The sequence below is a fragment of the Psammomys obesus genome, unplaced genomic scaffold (genome assembly GCF_907164565.1).
Source record: "Psammomys obesus unplaced genomic scaffold, mPsaObe1.curated_primary_1811, whole genome shotgun sequence".
In the NCBI taxonomy this organism is placed as follows: Eukaryota; Metazoa; Chordata; class Mammalia; order Rodentia; family Muridae; genus Psammomys; species Psammomys obesus.
This window is the reverse complement of record NW_026589732.1, coordinates 14,136,987-14,161,176: the sequence shown is the minus strand read 5'-3', so window position 1 is coordinate 14,161,176 and position 24,190 is coordinate 14,136,987. Positions and strand designations below refer to the sequence as shown.

General features: G+C 39.8%; 1 protein-coding gene across 5 annotated transcripts in view; it reads right to left on the bottom strand.

Annotated features, from left to right (window-relative positions):
- Positions 1 to 24,190, bottom strand: part of Musk (muscle associated receptor tyrosine kinase) — a 107,668-nt gene that overhangs the window by 69,042 nt on the left and 14,436 nt on the right. For all 5 annotated transcript variants that reach the window (XM_055605347.1, XM_055605350.1, XM_055605348.1 and 2 more), the window contains exons 3-5: positions 22,546 to 22,697; positions 14,713 to 14,840; positions 12,101 to 12,242 (exon numbers count right to left, since the gene is read on the bottom strand). In XM_055605347.1, coding sequence (XP_055461322.1) covers positions 12,101 to 12,242; positions 14,713 to 14,840; positions 22,546 to 22,697 — 422 coding nt within the window. The remainder of the gene's footprint in view (positions 1 to 12,100; positions 12,243 to 14,712; positions 14,841 to 22,545; positions 22,698 to 24,190) is intronic.

Sequence of the window (24,190 nt, the reverse complement as noted above, 5' to 3'; positions counted from 1 at the left end):
TTTGACTTCCTTGGTTAGGGTTACGCCAAGGTACTTTATGTCATTTGTGGCTATTGTGAATGGTGTTGTTTCTCTAATTTCTTTCTCAGCCCTTTTGTCTTTTGTATACAGGAGTGCTACTGATTTTTTTGAGTTAATTTTATATCCGGCCACTTTGCTGAAGGTGTTTATCAGCTGTAGGAGTTCCCTGGTAGAGTTTTTGGGGTCACTCATATATACTATCATATCATCTGCAAATAGTGATAATTTGACTTCTTCCTTTCCAATCTGTATCCCCTTGATCTCCTTCGACTGTCTTATTGCTCTAGCAAGGACTTCCAGCACTATGTTGAAGAGATATGGAGACAGTGGGCAGCCTTGTCTTGTCCCTGATTTCAGTGGGATTGCTTTAAGTTTCTCTCCGTTCAGTTTGATGTTGGCTATAGGCTTGCTGTATATCGCCTTTACTATGTTTAGATATGTGCCTTGTATCCCTGAACTCTCCAGTACTTTAAACATGAATGGATGTTGGATTTTGTCAAATGCTTTTTCAGCATCTAGGGAGATTATCATGTGGTTTTTTTCTTTCAGTTTGTTAATATGGTGGATCACATTGATGGATTTCCGTATATTGAACCACCCCTGCATACCTGGGATGAAGCCTACTTGGTCATAGTGGATAATATCTTTGATGTGTTCTTGGATCCGGTTTGCAAGTATTTTGTTAAGTATTTTTGCATCAATGTTCATAAGGGAGATTGGCCTGAAATTCTCTTTCTTTGTTGAGTCTTTGTGAGGTTTAGGTACCAAGGTGATTGTGGCTTCATAGAATGAGTTTGGTAATGTTCCTTCTGTTTCTATTTTGTGGAATAGTTTGAAGAGAATTGGAGTTAGCTCTTCTTTGAAGGTCTGGTAGAATTCTGCACTGAAGCCATCTGGTCCTGGGCTTTTTTTGGATGGGAGACTTTTGATGACTGCTTCTATTTCTTTGGGGGATATAGGACTATTTAGTTGATTTACCTGGTCCTGATTCAGCTTTGGTGAGTCAAATCGATCAAGAAAATTGTCCATTTCATTTAGATTTTCAAATTTTGTGGCATATAGACTTTTGAAGTAAGTCCTAATGATTGTTTGGATTTCTTCCGTGTCTGTAGTTATGTCCCCTTTTTCATTTCTGATTTTGTTGATTTGGGTGGTGTCTCTCTGCCTTTTAGTTAGCTTGGCTAAGGGTTTGTCTATCTTGTTGATTTTCTCAAAGAACCAGCTCTTGGTTTCATTGATTCTTTGAATTGTTTTATTTGTTTCTAATTGATTGATTTCAGCCCTGAGTTTGATTATTTCCAGCCGTCTACTCCTTTTTGGTGTGTCTGCTTCTTCTTTTTCTAGGGTTTTTAAGTGGGCCATTAAGTTGCTTGAATGAGCTGTCTCGAATTTCTTCTTGAAGGCACTTAGTGCTATGAACTTTCCTCTTAGCACTGCTTTCATTGTGTCCCACAAGTTAGGGTATGTTGTGTCTTCATTTTCATTGAGTTCTAGAAAGGCTTTAATTTCTTTCTTTATTTCTTCCCTGACCCAGCTGTCATTTAGTAACAAGTTGTTCAGTTTCCATGAGTGTGTAGGCTTTTTGCTATTTCTGTTGTTGTTGAAGTCCAGCTTTATTCCATGGTGATCAGACAGGATACAAGGGATTATTTCAGTCTTCTTGTATCTGTTGAGGCTTGCTTTGTGACCAACTATATGGTCTATTTTGGAGAAGGTTCCATGAGGTGCTGAGAAGAAGGTAAATTCTTTTGTGTTTGGGTGTAAAGTTCTGTAGATGTCTGTGAGGTCCATTTGATTCATGACCTCTGTCAGAGATATTGTTTCTTTGTTTAATTTCTGTTTTGTTGACCTGTCCTTTGTTGAGAGTGGGGTGTTGAAGTCTCCCACTATTAATGTGTGGGGATCTATATGTGGTTTAAATTTTATCAATGTTTCTTTTACAAATGTGGGTGCTCTTGTATTTGGGGCATAGATGTTCAGGATTGTGATGTCTTCCTGGTGGAATTTTCCCTTGATGAGTATGAAGTGTCCTTCCTCATCTCTTTTTATTATTTTTGGTTGAAAGTCTATTTTATCAGATATTAGAATGGCTACTCCTGCTTGTTTCTTGGGTCCATTTGCTTGGAAAGTCATCTTCCAACCTTTTACCCTCAGGTAATGTCTATCTTTGTGTCTTAGGTGTGTTTCTTGTATGCAACAGATTGCTGGGTTTTGTTTACGTATCCATTCTGTTAATCTGTGTCTTTTTACTGGAGAGTTGAGTCCATTGATGTTGAGAGAGATTAATGACCAGTGGCTGTTAGATCCTTTGATTTTGATGTTGGCTGTGTTCATAAGTTTGTGTGCTTGGTTGCTTTTTGTTTTGCTGTAGTAAGGTTAATTATTTCCTGTGTTTTCTTGACAGAAGCTAATTTTCTTGGGTTGTATTTTCCCTTCCAGTGTCTTCTGTAATGCTGGATTTGTGTGTAGGTATTGTTGAAATTTGTTTTTGTCATTGAATATCTTGTTTTCTCCGTCTATGAGGACTGAGAGTTTTGCAGGGTATAGTAGCCTGGGTTGACATCTGTGTTCTCTTAGGGTCTGCATGATATCTGTCCAGGCCCTTCTGGCTTTCATAGTTTCTGTTGAAAAGTCAGGTGTGATTCTAATGGGTTTGCCATTATATGTTACTTGGCCTTTTTCCCTTGCAGCTTTTAGTATTTTTTCTTTGTTCTGTATACTTCCTGTTTTGATTATTATGTGGCGGGAGGATTTTCTTTTCTGGTCAAATTTGTTGGGTGTTCTGTAGGCCTCATGTATCCTTATTGGCTTCTCCTTTAACTTGGGGAAATTTTCTTCAATGATTTTGTTGAAAATATTTTCTGGGCCTTGGAGAAGGGAGTCTTCTTTTTCCTCTATTCCTATTATTCTCAAATTTTGTCTTTTCATATTGTCTTGGACGGTCTGTGTCAGGAATTTTTTGGATTTCACATTTTCTTTGACAGATACATCGATTTCTTCCATTGTATCTTCTACACCTGAGATTCTTTCTTCCATTTCTTGTATTCTGTTGGTTATGCTTACCTCTGTAGTTCCTGTTTTCTTCCCTAAATTCTTCCTCTCCATTATTTCCTCCATTTGTGTTTTCTTTAATTTTTCTAGTTCTATCTTCAGGTCTTGAGTTGTTTTGTTTACTTCCTTCACCTGTCTGCTTGTATTTTCCTCTTTTTCTTTTAGTTCCTTCAACTCTGTCTCTTTGATTTCTTTCAGTGATTTAATTATTTCTTCTCTGAAGGCCACAAGCTGTTTGGCTGCATCTTCCCGTATTTCTTCACGGATGGCCCTAATTTGCTTGTCTTTATCTTCCTCCATTTCTTTACGGATAGCCATGATCTGTTTGGTTTTATCTTCCTCTAATTCTTTACGTATTTTATTTGTCTCCTCTATTATCCTCTTCATCAACATAGATGTAAGGTCCTCTTCTTGATTTTCTATTATGCTGCATTGTTCAGGGCTGTTCGCCCCTGGATGGCTGGGTTCTGGAGATGCCATATTGCTCTGTCTTTTGTTGGTTGAGCCTTTACGCTGACCTCTACCCATTGGGCTGATTTAGGTTTTGGCTGTTAGTTTCTGTGCTTCCTGGAGTCCTGAGGTAGGGAGTATCCCCTTGGCCGGAAGATGATTTTTCCTGAAGGAGTCCTTCTCTGATTTTTGGTTATGGTCACTGTATGGCCAGTGTTTCTCCGGAGATGCCACTGCTCACCTCAGGTTTATAGCCCTGAGTAGTAGCTGTGGTCTATGTTAGGCAGGGGGGGATCTCCTCTTACCCATAAAATTTCTCAAGACAGCTGCCCCACTGCTGGGTTTCTTGTTATAAATTTAGTGTGCTGCTGCTCACTAAATTTCCATGTACAGTCCTCTTGAAGAAACTGCTGATTCCCTAGCTATGGGGTTTTCTCCCAACAGGGAAACTCAGTCTGTTATCCTGGGGCGCACAGTTCTGTCTGAGAAAGTGGGAGGTGCACTCAGCAAGTCTCTGGGCCAAAGGCTGATTGCTCTGCTCTGGACCTGGAGAATGTGCACCTAGGTTGATTTGGCACCTGGGGGCACTGTTCTGGTCTGGAGGCTGGGTGCCTCACTCTGGACCAGAAGCTGTGTGTCTCTGTCTGGGATGGCGGCTACAGGCACTGCTCTGGTCCAGACGCTGTGGGTGCAGCCCCCCTGAAGGATCAGGGATTCCTACAGTTTTGGCAGTCCAGCCAGGGACAACTGGCCGATCCCTGGCACAGTATCTGAGGGCTGCTGTAATGGCTCTTCGACTCCTGCAGGTCCGAGAATGCAGCTGTGTGTCCCAGTGCCCCAGGGGAACGCAACAATGGCGGCAGAGCACAGCGCTTCTGCCTGCACTAGAGTCTGCGTGAGTCCAGGAAGTGTTTTGGTGCTGGGTGTCCTAAGCGTTAGAGCTGCTGACCCCCTCCGCTGGGGGTTTCCTCCTGCCAGAGACACGCAGTCTGGTGCCCTGTTGCCCTGGTGCCCACAGTTCTATCTGAGGCGGCGAATCACGCGCGCAGGCAGGGCTCTGTGCAGGCAGGCGCCTTTGTCCCTCCCGGCTCTGGGTCCGGGCTGGCTCCTGGGGCACCCGCGGAACCCGAGTCTTTTCCAGGGGATGTCTGGGTAACCTGGGGTCGGTCCCAATTGTTTCCTGCTCCGTGGGGTTATCTCTCGACTGGGAGATCCAGTCTATGGTGTTGTGGGCCCACAGTTCAGTCTGGGACCGTGACCAGATCGCGCTGGCGGGTAGCTCTGGGCTGGCGACCAAGCGCCTGGCGGAACGGGGATCTCTTCCGCGGTTTTGCCGGGTGAGTTAAAGCTGATCGAATCCCCCACCGTGGGGTATCCTCTCACCTGAGAAACACAACCACTTGTGTTTTATGGCCGCGAGTTCTGATTGCTGGTCACTGTGCCAATCCTGCTGTGCTGCTCCTCAGAATGAGAGTCCTCCCGGCGCTGCCATCTTGCCCCGCCTCCCGAGTTTAAATTATTAAGAAAAATTTCTATACATCTTAAAGGTTTATTTTTTTTCCCCCTAAAAGACACCAGTAAGCTATCCTAATTTATCAGGTAAGTTGAAAGTGATTGCTTGGCCATTCTGTGTGTTGTTCTTTGTATGTAACTTATCTTTTCTTCAACATTTTGATAACATCTAATTCTTATTTTATTCTGATGTGCCTAGATAAAGTTGCCCCTGTTGACTGATTAGGACTTGATGTCATTGGCCTTCTTGAGGATTTAAGTCTTACATCACTTCTGTATACATTCTCAGTCGTGTTCTTGAAAATATTCTTATTTATTATTTTTAGATTTTATTTTATTTGTATTCCTCTTCCATACTTTTCATTATTTCTAAACTTATTTCATCTTTTCCACCTTTTTAAATGTAGTTGCACTGGTGTCTAAATTCTCAAATGTTTTCTTTTTTTTATTTAACTTTTATTAATTACACTTTATTCATTTTGTATCCCCCCATAAGCCCGTCCTTCCTCCCCTCCCAATCCCACCCTCCCTCCCCTTTCTGCATGCATGCCCCTCCCCAAGTCCACTGATAGGGGAGGCCCTCCTCTCCTTCTTTCTGATCTTAGTCTATCAGTTCTCATCAGAAGTGGCTGCATTGTCATCTTCTGTGGCCTGGTAAATCTGCTCCCCCCTCAGGGGGGAGGTGATCAAAGAGCAGGCCAATCAGATTATGTCAGAGGCAGTCCCTCTTCCTCAAATGGTTTCTTTAATGAGTAAATGATTTCAATGTCTCTACCATATCATTACTCATCCACCAGATTTCAATTTCATTTGTTATATATTTTCATTTATTAAAACTATCTTTCTCAAAATTGCCTTTCATCCTCCTAAAATACTTTTTGACGTATTTTTGAAAACTTCACACATATATACAATATATTTTGTTCATATCCAGCTTACTTTTGACTTCACATCCACTTCTGACTTTTTTTTTTAAGTCTCACAATTCGTCTAATTAATGATGCCGTTCTTTGCATGGGTGTGGGCTCATCCCCTGAAGCATGACCCCTCACTCTCTGAAAGGAAAGCCTCTTTCCATTTCCAACAGCCATCCACTGCCAATAGCTATTCAGCAGGGGTGGGGCCTTTAGGAGCCCCTCTCCTCCAGGTTGCAATGTTAAACAGGAAACATAAATTTTGTTTCTATTCCTCCATATTCACTTATGTTCTCTGCTATGTTACTCTGTTAACTGAATTCCTTTGTGTACTGTGCTGACCCACAGTCAGGTGAGTCCCTTCTTCCTACACACCTACAATTAATGTAAACTCTTCATCCATCACAACGCTGTGTCCCCCTGAGTGTCCCACTTACATTTTGCATATTTTTCGTGTTAAACATTTCACTTAGAACTGACACTATGTTAATTTATTCTACCAGGGATTCCCTAGACTGTGTTGCTGTATCAATTTAATACCATACCTCTGTGCTCTGAGTGTTTAATATGTTTCGAAGATGACTGATATTTATTCCATTTAATCTTTTTTTAATCATTTCTTAACAAGTTATTAAATTTGCATCCCAGCTGTGGCCCCCTCCCTCATCTCCTCCCAATGCCACCCTCCCTCCCTCTTCTCCCTCTATGCCCCTTCCCCAGATAAGGGAGGTCCTCCTCCCCTGCTATTTGACAGTAGCCTATCAGGTCTCATCAGGACTGGTTACATTGTCTTCCTCTGTGGCCTGGCAAGGCTGCTCCTCTTCCCCTCCCCCCCACCCTGGTGGGGGCAGTGATCAGAGAGCCTGCCAGATAAAGTCCCTGACTAACTAGGGAACTAACTAGGGATCTCACTTGGAGACTAAGTCTCTAGTCTACATCTGAGGTGGGGTTTTAGGTCCTCTCCAGGCATTATCCTTGGTTGGGGTAACATTCTCTTCAGGGTCCCCAGGGTTTAGTTTTTATGGCTCTGTTAGTCTCCTTTTGGAGCTCCTCTTCCCTCCAGGTATTTCTATCTCCCTTCATTCATAAGATTCCCTGCACTCTGCCCAAAGTTTGGCTATGAGTCTCAGCTTCTGCTTCAATGCCTCAATCAGTAGAGTCTTTCAGAAGCCCTCTGTGGTAGGCTCCTGTCCTGTCTTCTCCTGCTTCTGATGTCTAATGCATTTGTCCTTCTGAATGAGAATTGAGCATCTTTCCTGGGGTCTTCTTTGTTGTTTAGCTTCTTGAGGAGTATAGATTTTAGTATGTTTATCCCATATTATATGGCTAATATCCACTTATAAGTGAGTATATACCATGTGTGACACCTGATTTTTTCTGATTTTTTAATTCCCTCATAATTGGAATTCAGGTAAAGACAGACAAGTCTTTACATATATGTGTGTGTGTGTGTGTGTGTGTGTCCACGTCTGTGTGTGCCTCTGTGTGTGTGTGTATGTCTGTGTGTGCACCCATGTCTTTGTGTGTGTGTGCCTATGTCTGTTTGTGTCTGTGTGTGTGTGTGTATGTGTGTGTGTGTGTATGCCCCATGTCTGTGTGTGCCCATGAATTTTCCTGGCCATCACTGTGCTTCTCAGCCTTAAACAAAGGTCTCAGTGATTTCCTCTACTTCTCATAGGGTCCAAAACCTTTTTTCCTCTTCTCTATAGATCTTAAAACTGGAAGACATAATGGGCACATGACCCATTGCCTCATAGCAACAGAGAACATACTCAGGAGCCCACTAACAAAGTTGCTCAATCTTTAATCATTTCTGGTGTCCAGATACTTATATTTCATCCCTGTGAGTTGTGTAGCTAATCCTGAATTTCTAAGCCTTTATAGTGGGAAGGTACTATCATATCTGACCTATTGCTGGAGCTATAAGATTTAACCCCAGGTTTCAACCCTCCTAGATTCATTGTTTAGATGCTATGCTACTTGAATTTCATGTATAATGATTCTGGGATTCATTGCTTTACCCTCTTGGGGAATATTCTCTTCTGCTCTATTCTCCTTTCTGGCAAGATTCCAGTACTCATGTCTTGCCTTTAAACATAACAGAAACTAAATGTGTATCTGTAGAGTAGATCGAAATTCAAGTAGTTGGGGAGGGGCGTGCCTGGGCCGTACAGAGGATGCCTCTCCTTCCATATTCATGACCCTGTACTCTGCTAAAGCCTTAAAGTTGCTTCACAATCCCACATTTCCTTCTGAGTCATCTTTTCCATCCCATAGCTATTTTAAAATCTTTCCACTCTCCTTACCCCTGCCTTCCCTGCCCCCACCATGCCCTCCTTACAGAGGATAACCTACCATCTACTTCCTAAAGGAAACAGAGACCATGAAAACAGCCTTCTTAAATTCACTATGCTTGATTTATAAACTGATTGATATCGGAAAACGTCCCTATTTCCCTTCTTACTCCAAGGAAGAAAATTCTCTGTCCTTAAGGAAAGCAGCTGTATAATGTATAACGTATCATGGAAACCTCAATACTTTAGGAAGTAATGGTAGGATTCTATTAATAATCATTCTTGGACAACAGGTGTGAAACAGAACTGTCCTGGAAAAAACAGGACATGTAGTCTCCCTCTGTATAAAGTTTGTAATTCCACCTGAACCCTTGATGCAACCTTTGTGTGTGCCAAAGTACCTCATTCCTTTGTCTGTGCTCCCCCTCCTCTCTATGAGCAAAATTTCCTTCTTATGATGTTTTAACATGGTCAGTATTTATAATTGTTCCCTATTTTGATTGCTCACCTCTTTTTGCCAAGGGGATATATGAACAACTCCCTCCTCCCAACACACACTTTTTTCTCTCTGTGCATATGGGAACCTGATTTCTTCTCTCTCTTCTATCCTGATGCTACTCTAGATAATGTCACAAAGAACTCTCTCATTCTTTAATAGAAGAGACAGAATTGAAAAATGTCTCAATTTCTTAGATTCTGCCATCTGTGTGATCCTGTGTAAGTGAGTCATTCTCACTTTTTTATTTCCTAAAATGGCACAGTATAGGAGCTTCTTATTTCAAATGCCACTCTGAGTGACAAGTATACAAGATACTCCATGCAAAGCATTTAGCATCCATTGCACATTTCAACATTCTAGTCATCCCATCCCTTTTAAAAGACATACATGCTACACCAGGTTGAGTTTCATCAGGAATTTTGTATGTTTGAAGACAGAAAGGGTAGTTCAGTGTTTTGAATGAGAATGGCCTCCATAGGAACCTATGGGTTCCTAAGTTCCCATAGGAACCTTTGAGTACATGCCCGCCCAGTTGATGGAACTGTTTGGAAAGGATTAAGAGGTATGCCCTTGCTAGAGGAGATGTCTCACTGGCCTTTGGGCTTTGAAGTTTTGTTCCCAGTGTGCCTTCTCTGCTTACAAATCAAGATGTGAGCCTTCAACTGTTCCTGTTGTCATACCTTTGCTTTATCATCATGGATTCTAGCCCTCTGAAACTGTAAGCCAAATTAAACACTTTCTTTTATAAGTTTCCTTGGTCATTGTGTTTTGTCAAATGAACAGTAAAGTATCTGATACAGGGAGACTCCCTTTGTTCTTTTAGAGACCTGGAAACCTGAAGGTAATTTAAAAAGAGAGTTTTACATCCACGTGACAGGATGTTTCTTTCATATTTGTTATGGCAGCTAAAATGGACTTACTGTACTGTACCTAGTGTGGTGACATGCCTGGCATATTTTTCCTTGGCTAGAGGCTCCCAGTGGCATGCCCATCTGAAGTAAGCATAAAACAGCCTCAAACAGCAGTATAGAGTGGTGCTTCAAAAGAGCCAGGCCATAACTAACACGCAGTTACTAAATGTTGAATATGGTTCCAACTGGACATGGTCCAGCCTTACCTTCAGCCCTCACCTCTTCAGGACCAGCGGGCATTTGAAGGTACTTTGAGGCTCCTCTCAATCATTTCTCTATCTTGTTTCCGTGAATTTTGAGTTGTAGTCTGAGCTGACGCCTCACTGAGTAGGTTCTATCTGAATTGTAACTTGTGCATATACCCAGATCTTTGTGCAAAAAGAAATCAACGTTTTGGAACTTCCTGAGCTAAAACAGATTTACTGTGGATTTTATGTCTTCATGGCAATAAAAACCATGATAGATATCATTTCTCATACGCTTATTGTGGACCAGCAACAGTAAGTCACATATATTGAGTATTTTGATCAGAAGTAAAAGACATAGAATAAACATAGGAGCTGAAATGATTTTCTTACCAATTGTTAGAGAAGCTTCAAGCATTAGCATGAGCTCCCAGCAAGAGCAAATTTTAATAAAACCTCCAGCATATGTTAACAGTCAAGTCAACAAGCATGATCATTTCAATGTTAGGAAGAAGGAAGCAGTATTCCATTATTTTGATTCACAACTAACTGGCAAGGAAAGAGCAGACTGTGTAACCGGCTCCAGTGAATTAATATTGGTGGAGACTTTCCCTAAGCCAGATTGAAGCAATGCGTTTTAATATCGGGGAAGACCAAAAGCTTGAGTTTGATACGGGAATCTTTTGTGGAATTTTATACAATTGAATAACATTCATTCTACATAGCATTCAAGGCAATCCCAAATCCAGGCAGGTATTCAGCATGTCTGAATAGGTTTCTGAATGTAGTTGTATATTTATTTAGAATTCATTGGGAAAAAATGTCAGAGTTGTATTCTAATATTTAAATAGAATTGATAACTTAAAAGGTATTAAATTATACCAACTATATCAGGAATTATGCTTATATATATGTTCTTATCTGAGATATATTATAAATTATATATGTATAAGTTATAAATTATATATGTATATATTATAAATTATATATATAATATATATTATTTGCTATTTCCTAATGGAGATTTTATGAACACTTGGTGTAATAAAGCATAAAAATGTTGCCTCAACTAGAGACAAATATGAAAAAAGAGGTCATTTAAGCTGTGAGAAAAGGGACATAGGTCTTCTCAGGCAATAAAAATAACTTTAATAAAAGCCTGAGTAAGCAATAGAGGGAAATTGCAGGGAAATATAGATTTTGGCTGAAGCAGAATGGGATGGTACAAAGATCTGGGATCCATCAAAACCTTCCTTGTTTTAACTGCTGTTTCTTCTTGTATGTCTACTCCAACATTTTATCGTCAAAAGAGGAAAATAAATGCAGAAAAACCTGTAGTCATCTTCTGTGAAGTACATTCAAGGCCAGACTGCTGAATTAGTAATCAATAGCTTACTAATTCCTTAAACTCGATTTTACAGAGAAGAAAAAAAGTCAAAGCTGTTGAATCTGCAGCTCCTAAAAGGAAGATTTGGTAAGGACCCATGTCACTCACTTAGCACAGAAGTGATGAAAGTTCCTTTTCTCTCCCCACTTACTGCAAATATTTTTTTCTCACATTGTATATTCTGATCGTGCTTTCCCCTTTCACTCCTCCTAGTTCTTCCCTACCTCTTCTCCCATCTGAATCCTAATTCTTATTTTTAAACCAAATGTGATAAAAAAAAAGTTTAGGTAAAGAAGCAGATGAGCAAAAGAATAAAACACTAAAATCTGTTTGTATTCTGAATTCTCAATGATGATTTTTTCCAGTAATTATTAGCTAAGTAATGAAAAAACATTACTATGTTCATTTACTATGTTCATGTTCAATATGAAAAAACATATTACTATGTTCAAAGCATTAATTGCTACATGAATTACAGAATTAGGACCATGTTTTATATGTTTCATTCATTATCTTATTTACTCATCTTTTGTGAAGCTATAATTTTAAAAAGATTAATTTTTTCAATCTTCCTATTTTTAGAATTCAATCCAAATACATTAAAAGATAAAACCAGTTGTCTCCAAACACAAACAAGAGAATTGTTCAAGACGCACGAAAACGGTGTCATAGTTTTAGCATTTTCATGAATTTTGTTGGCTGCAATGGTCAAACTTAACAAAAATTGGAGCAATAGATAGAAAATGATTTTTAATACCATGGCTCTCTGCCTCTCTGCATAGTTTCCTATACCATGTCTTTCTCAGTCCAAAGTTCAACCTTCCAGGCATGACCCTCTGGGCATAACGCACCATGTTGATGCATGCTGCCTCTTACCCTCAACTTCCAGCTTCACCAGCTTGGAATAAGCTGTCCCCAGGCTGTTTTTTGCCACACATCGGTACTGTCCTGCATCTTCCTTTTGCACATTATGGATCCTTAAACTCCCAGATTCAAGAACTGCAATTCGGGAATTTTCCTGCCAAAAGACAGGAGCATGAGTTTGAAAACAGCCTCAGTCAAAGACACATTTGCCTTATTTCATTGATTTATCACTGTCCCTAACACCCAAAATACCATCCTCTGTCCTGCCTATGCATAGTAACATATACTACTGAGACCATCAAGATGATCTAAATTAACTGTCTCAAGGACCTCAGGAGATTGCATACATTTTTTTTTCTCTTTTTCTCATCTCATTAGAACACAACAGTAATCACGACTTCCAAAAGTCATGCTTGCATCTGCTTAATTGAAAGCACTGCACTTTGGGGCTGGAGGGAAGGCATAGCTCAATGATAGAAAATATGCTTATCATATACACAGCCCTGATTTCAACCCCCAAAATAAAACATAAATCAAGGCAAAACTTTAAAACATTGCTTTCAGTTGCTCTGCTTTACCATAGATCCTTAGGTTATCCTTAGGAGAATACATATCCTTTAAGAATTTTTCTTTGGTTACCTTCCCTTGAGGAAGGAGCAAGGCACAGAGGAAGATGATACAGACACTCCTAATGAGACCTGATAGACTAGGGTCAGAGGGAAGGGGAGGAGAACTTTCCCTATCTGTGAACTTGGAGAGGGGCATGGGAGGAGATGAGGGAGGAAGAGTGGGATTGGGAGGGAGCAAGGGAGGGGCCTACAGCTGGGATGCAAAGTGAATAAACTGTAATTAATAAAATAAATAAATGAATTTTTAAAAAGAATTTTAAAATTACTTTTTGGAGTTCAGATGTGACATTTCTCTTTTTTAAATTTTTTATTTAACTTTTATTGATTACACTTTATTCATTTTGTATCCCCCATAAGCCCCTCTCTCCTCCCCTCCCAGTCCCACCCTCTCCCCCTTTCTGCATGCATGCCCCTCCCCAAGTCCACTGATAGGGGAGGTCCTCCTCTCCTTCTTTCTGATCTTAGTCTATCAGTTCTCATCAGAAGTGGCTGCATTGTCAGGGTTCTAGGTTATCTCCATGAATTTCTCTTCTCTTTTTTTAATTCACTATAACTTCAGTAACATACACAGAGCCAGTCACCTTTAACTTTTATTGTAGAAAATCCACCAAGACTTATAACAAAAGGCCAGGGAGTGTAAGTATTGCCATTATAGATGCTAAAGCTCATCAAATTTATAATTTGTCTCAATTATTTGACCTATCATGACAACTATGTATCCCATGGAGTGTGCTGAACTTGGTAGGATGGGGATGGAGTCTGTCATCTTATATTTAGGTGAGACAAAGCCATGCAGAATAACAATTTATTAGTAAGCTTGTGGACAATACACAAAAGCAGTACAAGCTAAGCCAATGAATAGCGCATCTTGTGTCTCTGTGTGTGTGTGCACATGTGTGTGTGTATGTGGCAAGAGAAGGACATAAGATGTCCTGATCTATTACTCTTCACTTAATTCCTTTGAGACAGGGTCTTCACTGAGCTTGGAGTAAGGTTAGCTGGCAGCAAGCAAACCCCAAATCTTCCTATCTCCTCCTCCCAAAGCACAGGTTTGGGAGGGTTACAGGGTCATATTTATGTTGTTGCGTACAACCTCAGGCTCTCATACACAGCAAGCTTGCTGACCCATGAAACCATCTCTCCATTTCAAACAACACAGCTTTAATCCAACTCTTTGTTACTGAGATGTGTTTGTCTCTATGCATCATTCAGAGTCTCTGTGCTCTAATTTCTCATGTGTTCTACCATTTTCTTCCTTCCAATCCTCATTTCTTTTCTTCTCAAAATTGTCAGTTCTCAAACTTGAGTGTTAGTTCAGCTTTGTTATCCCTAAGGTCTTAAACAATCAATGTTAAAATACTACTACTACTACTACTACTACTACTACTACTACTAATAATAATAATAATAATAACAACAACAACAACAATAATTCAACTGATCAAGAAGAACAAACCTTGCTTTATTTTGGCTCTGCCCCCATTTTATCTCTAATTTTGCTGATTTCTATCGCTTCTGCCTCCAAGCCAGTCCCTACTGGAATGCCTAGAGTGAGTGTGCATAATTAGGAATAGAAGAATTTAAGTTTGGCTAATGCACACATATATATTGATATACATATATAATATAAATATATAATACATATATAATATAAATATGTATTTATATTATAAAATATAAACATTTATGTATATATTTATATTATATATAAATATATATAACATACACTAGAAGTCTGTTAGTATGTAAACAGATGTTCAGAGAGCTCAACCATTAAGAGTACCTTTTGCTCTTGTAGAGGACTGGAGTTGATTCCTAGCACCCACATTAGGTGGCTCACACTATCAGCAACTCCAGATCCAGATACTCTCTTTTGGCCTCCATGGGTACCCCCCCCCCCGCCATTGCATGTTTACTCGCGCACACACACACAATAAAACGTAAACCTTTTAAAATGGTGTCTTATACATAGATTTTAATACAATAATCACTTACTCTGAGAGCACTGTCCCCCTTGATCCAGGACACGGATGGCTTGGGATTGCCCATTGTAGTGCATGGTAGAACTGCTTTCAATCCCTCTATTATTTTTACATTAATAGGTGGACGAGTTATTTTGGGTTCTGTGGGTAAAAGGAAAATAAAACGTGATACAATGTACCTGTACTGAAATAGAAGTTTTAGCTTTCTAGTTAATTCGTGACATTTATTTCAAGAATCGTCTTAGGGATCTTAAATTACAAAGGTTATTAGTTGCTATCGAAGGAGATCAATCTTAAAGGATGGTTAGATCTGTTTTGTTAAACAAAACACCCTTCTATTTTCTTTTGCAAAGCTCATATTTTTGAAGCATACTAGATATCTGAAATTTCTTAATACTATTTATTTTAAATGACACTTAACAACAACAAAAACAAAAAACAATCAATCAGCAAGCTGGGTGTGGTGGCACATTTCTGTAATCCCAAGACTCAAGGAGGCAGAGGCAGGTGGATCTCTGGAAGTTTGAGGCTACCCTGGCCTACAAAGTGAGTCCAGGACAGTAAGCAGCACAGAAAAAATGCTGTCTCAGAAAAAAATATCAATCAGCATCAACTTCTCCCATAATTATGTAATATTATATAATACATACCAATAAATGTGAAGCATTTGAAAATTGCCATAAGTTAGTCTTTTTGAATTATAACCTACTTTCCTTCTAGTTTCTGTCTTTTCATTTGCTTATTTATGTCATGTTTTCTGAGACAGGGTCTCATTGCATAGCTCTGGATAACCCAGAGCTCATATATCAAAGAAGCTGACCTCAAATTTGCCATGATCCTTCTCTGACTCCCAAGTGCTGAGACTATAGGCAAATTTTGTCTAGGTCTAGTTTCCACTTAACTTTGACTATTGAAAGCATGTAAGCTGATGTTATGTTAGTAACTAGAAAAAAAAATTCTGACATAGTTTGTAGACTCAAAATTCTACAAAGAGAAGTTTACTCTTTTTCCAACACTGAGGTTAAATTTTCTGAAGGGATGGGTGTTATTGGTTAATTTTTAGTCTCTTACTATGAAGCTTTGAAAGAAACAAGTTATTAAATCTACCATGTAGGACTGAGAAGTTGAAAATGTCTCAAAGCACTCATAAAATAATTAAACTGCCTTATGTGATCTTATACTACAGATACAATGCAAAGAGATGTCTTTGGGGGACATTTTTCTGAGAAGTATGTGTGTTTTAGAACATTTTGATAAACATGAATAAGGCATAAAGGCTTCCATATTTCCTAATGTATGAGTGTGGGGGGGAGGGCTGTAGAGTCTTGTGTGTCAATTGTAAGTCATATTTACAAAGATTAAGCACCTGTTGGCTTTTAATACAGGAATGTATTTCCCTTTACACTTAATATGATTTTACACTGTGGCAGAAGTACAAGAAAAATGTGAACCTTGGCCATTCTGCTATATATTAGAAGTTACAGTTCTGTTTTAATTCACAGTAGTGAACACCTGAGGTTTAGGTGGTTGCCAGGTACATAACCGTGAGTTGTATCAATACACATCCTTTGGCAAAGCCTTGCCTTAGGAGTCAATGTTTTTATTATTGTCAAAGAGGAGGTTTCAATTCCTTCCATCAGCTTTCATGAACACGATCCCCACAGTGGACCTGAGTCAAGATAATGTTTTATGCAGGATGTTTAAGGAACTATCTACTGTATTGAGGAATTAACTCCTGGGATCTAATGAAATACCTGTCTCAGTTATGTATGCAGTGGAAGGTAAGGAAAGACTTTTGGAAACTGACTAAAAAGTAAGTTAACAATAGTGAGAGTGCACACGTGGAGACGTGGAGCCTGCTGTCAAGGGATCATGACTCATGGGGAGCACATCAGGAATGGTTGGCCTTTTGAAGCAAAGGAAGGGTGGTACTCTGCTAGCATGAGTCCTTGGATGAACCTGAGCAGGTTTCAGGAGGAATTTTCTAGGGGAAGGAATCATTGTGGAAGTTAGAAATCTTCTGAAACATAATGATTAAAAAAGCTACACAAACAGGCAGACCTTCCCAAAGTGAGGATGGGAGCAGGAAAAATGAGAGCGATGAGAGGATTTGGTCTAGAACCAAGCTAACAACATCTCTGGAATATTCTTTGGAATAACAATTTCCAAAGAAAAGTAGAAACTGAACTACTGAAATCAGCTCCCTTCTTCACAAAAGGCCCTTCGTCTTTAGAACTGAATCTTCATTGCTCATCAAATGAACCTGGCTTCTTTACTTGATTCCTTTATGGCTTCACATATAATAAGAACTCTGCTGTGGATATATGCCACCTACTTCATCATGTTAAGTATAAAATCTCTCTTTCACCATTACAACACTGCCCCACCAGCTTCTACTTAAAGTAATCTAAGCCTCTGTTAAACTTATACTCAAGTAGTATACGATTAACACGTATTTTGGGGGAAAAACAAAAAGAAATGAACTGAGATGAGATCATAGTTTATCTTGGATGAAACAAAAATAAAGTAAGAAAATGTCTTTTTAAAAAATTCACTGGCAATTCCCTTAGAGAAATATGGAACATTGTGTCATCCAAGAAGTAGTGCTCATTATGAAAAGAACCCTTAGAGACAGAGTAATTTTTAAGAATTAAAAACATCCCCTTTAAAGAGCAAAATATTGAATATGACAGAACATTCATAATGAAATCTATAATTATGATAAGGAAGAAAGAATAAAAGAAATACTATAGTGGCCAGCTCCAGACACTCCAGGTAGATTCCTCCCCAAGCTCCATGCCTGACTCCCCTTAAAGCACATCTAACAGCCTCTAAGTCTGCACCCCATCCCCTGACCTCCATGTTTCCTGCCTACGACTACACCTGCTTTCCCAGAGGCAAAAATCACTGCCAAAAGGACAAAACAGTAGTCTACAGAATGGAAAAAGACTTCACCAACTCCATATCTGACAGAGGGTTAATATAAAAAAAGATATATAAAGAACTCAAGAAACTAGACATCAACAAACCAAATAACCCAATTAAAAATGGGGTACAGATCTAAATAGAGAATTCTTGACAGAGGAATATCTAATGGCTGAGATGCATTTAAAGAAATGTTCAAAATCCTTAGCCATCAGGGAAATGAAAATTAAAATGACTGATGTTCCAGCTGAGACCCATCATAATAGCTAAAATAAAAACTCAAGTGACAACACATGCTGGGAAGGATGTGGAGAAAGGGTAATACACCTCCATTCCTTATGGGAATGAAAATTTATACAGTCACTTTGTAATTTGGTGGTTTATTAGAAAGTTAGAAATATATATATCTGAAGACCCAGCTATACAACTCCTGGGCATATACCCAAAGGCTGTTCCACCATACAACAAGGACACTTGCTCAACTATGTTCATAGCAGCTTTATTCCTAATAGCAGAAACTGGAAACAACCTAGATGTTCCTCAACTGAAGATTAGATAGAAAAAAATGTACATTTACGCAATGGAGTATTACTCAGCTATTAAAAACAATGACATCATGAAATTTGCAGGCAATGGATGGAACTAGAAAAGATCATACTGAGTGAGGTAACCCAAATCCAGAAAGACAAATATGGCACGTACTCATAAGTGGATATTAAGGATAGCCTTAAAGTAAAGAATAACCATGCTACAATCCCAAAGAAGCTAAATAATGAGAACTCAAAGGGGGACACTTGAATTTCATTCAGAAGGGGCAATAGAATTGCAATAGAATTGTGGGTGAATGGGGCAGGGAGAGGACTGGATGAGTTAGGGGTGGGGATAGGAAGAGGAAGGATCAGATTGTGGGAAGATGGAGAGAGTACTGGGAGAGACAACTGGAATAGGGTGTGGAGAGTGGACCATATCAGGGACAAGCTAGAAAACTAGGACAATGGAAACTCCCAGGAATCTATCAGGATGACCCTAGCTAAGCTCCTAGCAGTGTGAGATATGGAGCCTGAACAGGCCATCTCCTGTAACCAGGAAAGACTTCCAATAGAGGGATTATGACACCAACACGGCCACAAAGCCTTCAACTACAATTTGTCCTGCCTACCAGATGTGCAGGGGTAAAGATGGAGCAGAAATTGAGGGAATGGCCAACCAATGACTGGTCCAGCTTGAAATCCATGCCACGAGAGGAAGCCCACACCTAACACTGTTAAAGATTTCCTATTATACTTGCAGACAGGAGCCTAGCATGGCCATCAACAGAGAGACTTCACCCAGCAACTGATGGAAACAGATGCTGAGACCCACAGCCAAACATTAGGCAGAGGTTAGGGAATCCTGCAGAAGACGGGGAAGAATTGTAGGAGCAAGAGGGGTCAAGGACACCTCAAGAAAACCAATAGAATCAAACTCACCTTGACCCATAGGGGCTCACAGAGACTGAATCACCAACCAGAAAGCATGTATGGGCCTGACCTTGGCCATCTGCTCATATGTAACACTTGTGTAGCTTGGTCTTCATGTAGGTCTCTTAACAGTAGATCCAGGAGCTGTTTCTGACTCTGTTGGTTGACTTTGGGCCCTTTTCCCTAAATGGGATGCCTCATCTAGTCCCAATAAGAGAACATGCTCCTAGTCTTACTGTAACTTTATATGCCAAGGCTGGTTGATAAAAGAGGCCTCCCCTTTTCTAAATGGAAAGGGAGGAAGAGTGGTTAAGGCAGGGGGAGGTGAGTGGAAAAAGCTTGGAAAGAAAAGGAAGGAGAAACTGTAGTAAAGTAAATCAATGGATCAATTAATTAAAAAGAAAAAGAAATGTCTGAGCAAAGAGGACATCAAGAGATGTAGAGAATATGAAAAAACCATGAGTACCAGAAAAGGAGATCTGATATTTGTTGAATGTGAAAAATAAAATGACAGATAAAAAGAAAGAGAATTGATAGGAAGAAATATGCTTCATTTTGAAAAAAAAAAAAAACTAAACACCTTTAGTTTCTAGGTATAAAAGGGACTAAAGTAGAGCAGGAATGAGAAAAGAAACACATATTCTGGTGAATTTGCAGGATTTGTGAACTCTGGAAATAAACAGAAAATACTAGAATTCTAAAATAGGTAAATCTGAGATTTACTTGTAACGAAATAAAAAGAATTTCCATCTACAACATAGTGTTGTGTGTCAACTCAGGATTTTCTCCCTGAAAGCTGAAAGAAGAAACTAAGGCTTTGGATATATCTAGCAAATTTTCTATCCAACTGAAAGACAAAGTGAAGACTTTCATTACTGTATAGAATCAGAAAATATCTTATTTACACTCTGAAAAAAAGCACATACTGAATTCTTCCAATAAGAGAACAGAACAAAGTAATAAATAACAAGGGGGAAATGAAGACCTAAATCCAAAAATATTCCAATTCTATTAGGTGGCAACATGTATGCTTATATGATTTTTTTCTCATTAGTAATGAGAATGTAAAGTTTGCATTATTGTAGGGTTGAGAGTGTTGCAAACAGCAGGCTCCTGCAAGGCAAGGTCTCATAAGACTAGAGCGTGATGACACGACTCTGATCTGCAAATAGACTAACAAGCTTGTGCCTACTCCACAGAGGCAAGTCATGAGTGTGGGAAAGTTTTCCACATCCACTGAAGCTGGGCAAAAGTGTTCACAATCAGAAAGTGGCATATTGGCATGGATAGCTTTGAATCTGGTCCACTGCCAATGAGTGGCAAGGCCAAATATGGATCCTCAACTGGGCAGACTGACAAAGAGTTCAGATATACAGCAGTGGAGTTTTTCATGGTGAGAACTTGTAAAGATGAAGTAACCGGTGATTCTATTAAAACCCTCTGGGATAATGACAGACAAAGACAACAGAAAAATACGAAGAATGGAATCAGAGTCTCTAATAAGTATGAGAGTGTCTAGGAGCAAGTGCTTGATGGACTTAGAGAAGAGATGATCATAGTTTCCATGGGAGAAAAGTTTGCACAGGGATACAAGAATAATGTCTTAAAGGTTGGCAACAAGGGATAGGAGATTTGCTCCCAGTAATGAGGTGGAGAAACCAGAACAACCTCCATTTAAGTAGGAAGCCACTCAGAAGAAAATAACTTTAAATAAAGCAAAGAAGTGAAAATGCATTCCAAAAGAGGAGAGATTTAAGCAGGGTGATTGACTGTGGTGGAATGGTGCCTTTAAATGTACAGTAAAGAGCTGGAGAGGTGGCTCTTCAGTTAAGAGCACCATTTGCCTTTCCAGAAGACCAGTGTTTGGTTTCTAACATCCACATCCGGTGGCACACAACCACCCATAACTCCAGCTCCAAAGGATCTGAAGCCTTCTTCTGGTCTCTGTGGATACCTGAACACATACATCATACACACACACACACACACACACACACACACACAAACACAAACAAAAATAAAAGTGACTCTTTAAGAAATGCATAATGTTTTCAGAAGTAAGTTCCCAAATGTAACCAAGAGCTGTGTGAGGTCAAAAACAAGTAGGAAAGAAGGGAGATCTAAAGGACTGCCTTAGGGTGTAACTGTGACAGGAATAGGGGATTTGGAACAAGTTGGCCCTGGAGGTTGTATTTTGTGCTTGAACTTGGTTCACTGCTGAATGTTAGGTTACAGAGTACTCTGTTAACAACTGTTATAAATTGTGTGGAGACAACTTTAAAATCAATGATTGTCAGGTAAGACACGGTTGTGGAAGCAGCTGCTTGACACAGTTCTGGCTGCTGGAGAATTGTCGCCCTGGAGAAAACATTTCTGAATTACCAGTCCACAAATGGCACAGCTTTTCTTTATATGTCTGCTTGCGTTGTTTCTTACTGCAACTCTGTCTTTTTCCTCTAGTTCAACCTTAGTCAGTGCAACTGGGGGAAAAGGAAATGGCTCAGGAACAACCAGTATGGATGAAGCATTGCTTTTGGCTGTAAAGGCAGTGAAGCCTGAATATCTGAACAAGAAATTGAATCCATAGAGGCTTTTTGTGTTAATTGTTCATTGAAAAACTTAAGTCAGCTCATGGATATCAAACAATATCAGGAATTCTTTGAGTTTCCACACTCAGGCCCCAGATTGCTGCAGTCAGAAAAGAATTAGACCCTAGAGAAGCTACTGGACTCATACTGACTTCCTTTTCTACTTCCTTTTCTAGAAAGACTTGGTCACAAAGACATAGATTAGGAGATTACAGGAGCTGTGTATAGTTTATGAGGAAGGGGCTAGAGACCATCTGAATGATAACAGTTATTTCAAAAGATGTTTAGAAAGAGCTCAGAAAGAACTTGTGCAGCTACAAGCAGCAGCTGAGAATTAAGAATAGAGCCACTCCTGATGAGACCTAATTGACTAGGATCAGCAGGAAGGAAAAGAAGACCTCCCCTATCAGTAGACTTGGGCAGGGGCATGCATGCAGAGGGTAGAGGAAGGAAGGAATTGGGACAGGAGGAGGGAGGGAATCATAGGGGGAATACAAAGTGAATAAAGTGTAATTAATAAAGAATTTTTTTAAAAAGGAATAGTCGAGTTTGTTTAGTACTCTTTGTTCTTATGCCACTTATTGTAACCACAAGATTTTGCCCAGATAGCCTATGATATGGAGGTTTGTCTGAGAAAAAGCACTGAGTGAATGATTAAATATGCTTGCTTGCTTGTGATGTAATCACTGTACCATGTATAAAGAGTACAGCTTGCTTTAATCTGTTTATTCTCATCTGTGGGTCTTTGGGGAAAAGCTTGTACCCACTCCCCTGTGTAAAGCGATTCTCTCTTGCAGCAATCCAATCCTCCCAACACAGAGACCCCCACTGCCTGAGGCTGGTCCTTGGCAGATGATGCTCTTCTCTACTCACTCATCTTCACTTGCAGGGCGCCACAACTCTCCACAGCTCCTCCCACTCCGTTGTTGGCTATGCAGCAATAGATGCCATCATCACTGTCTTCCACGCTCAGGATGGTGAGGAGCTGACCATTCTCCCGGATGCTGTAGCGGGTGTCAAACAGCCTGCAGATCACAGAGGAGAGTGGAGGGTCAGTGCACCATCTGCGACTTTACACACACACGTATACATACATGCACCACACATAAATACATAAACACACATATATCCATACTACATACACATACACACCTACATACAAACACACACACTCTCACACACATATAAACACACACACACAAAACACTTGTCTTTGATTAATGAACCAAATAAATGACCAGTCAGTGAGGAAGCAGAAAAAAAGTTTAGAAAAAAAAAATGAGTTTTGAGGAGTTTAATAGCCTTACTTAGTATGCAAAATTCTACATTCTGATCTTTCTGGGATCCATAATCAAAGCATCACTGACTTGTACTAAATAATTCTATGAGGTGATGGCTGCTGCTAGGAGCAAGTGTAACATTTACACAGGAAAGTGTGCATTTGCATGCCATTTTGAACTTAAAAAGTATGCAAGGTTGTCTGTCCAGCAAGCTCCAGGGATCTGCCTGTCTCTGCCTCCCTAAAGGCAGGATTACAACTATATCTGACAGAGGGCTGATATCCAGAATATATAATGAACTCAAGAAGTTAAAAAGCAACCAATCAAGTATTCCAATTAAAAAATGGGGTACAGACCTAAACAGAGAATTCTCAATAGAGGAATATCAAATGGTAAACACTTTAAAAAATGTTCAATATCCTTAGTCATCAGGGAAATGCAAATCAAAATGACCCTGAGATTTCACCTTACACCCATCAGAATGGCTAAGATCAAAAACTCAATAGACAATACATGCTGGAGAGGATGTGGAGAAAGAGGAATCAATCTGGCACTTTTTCAGACAATTAGAAATAGAATAGTGCAACCTCAAGATCCAGCTATACCACTCCTAGGAATATATCCAAAATATGCTCAACTATACAACAAGGACATTTGCCCAACCATGTTTGTCACAACTTTGTTAGCAATAGCCAGAATCAGGAAACAATCCAGATGTCCCTCAACTGAGGAATGAATACAGAAATTGTAGTACATTTACACAATGGAATACTACTCAGCAATTAAAAACAAGGAAATCATGAAATTTGCAGGCAAATGGTGGGAGGTAGAAAAGATCGTCTTGAGTCAAGTATCCCAGAAGCAGAAAGACACACATGGAACTCCGCAAGGGGAGCAACAAAAGAAAAATATCTGGGCACAGAGGTCTTTTCTGAGGCTGATTCTCCAGCCAAGGACTATTCATGGGATAACCTAGAACCCTGCACAGATGTAGCCCATGGCAGCTCAGTGTCCAAGAAGTGGGTTCCCTAGTAATGTGAACAGGAACTGTCTCTGACATGAACTCAGTGGCAGACTCTTTGATCACCTCCCCTTGTGGGGGGGAGCAGCCTTACCAAGCCACAGAGGAGGACAATGCAGCCAGTCCTGATGAGACCTGATAAACTAGGGTCAGAGTGAAGAGGAGAAGGACCTCTCTTATCAGTGGGCTTGGGGAGGGGAATAGAAGGAGATGAGGG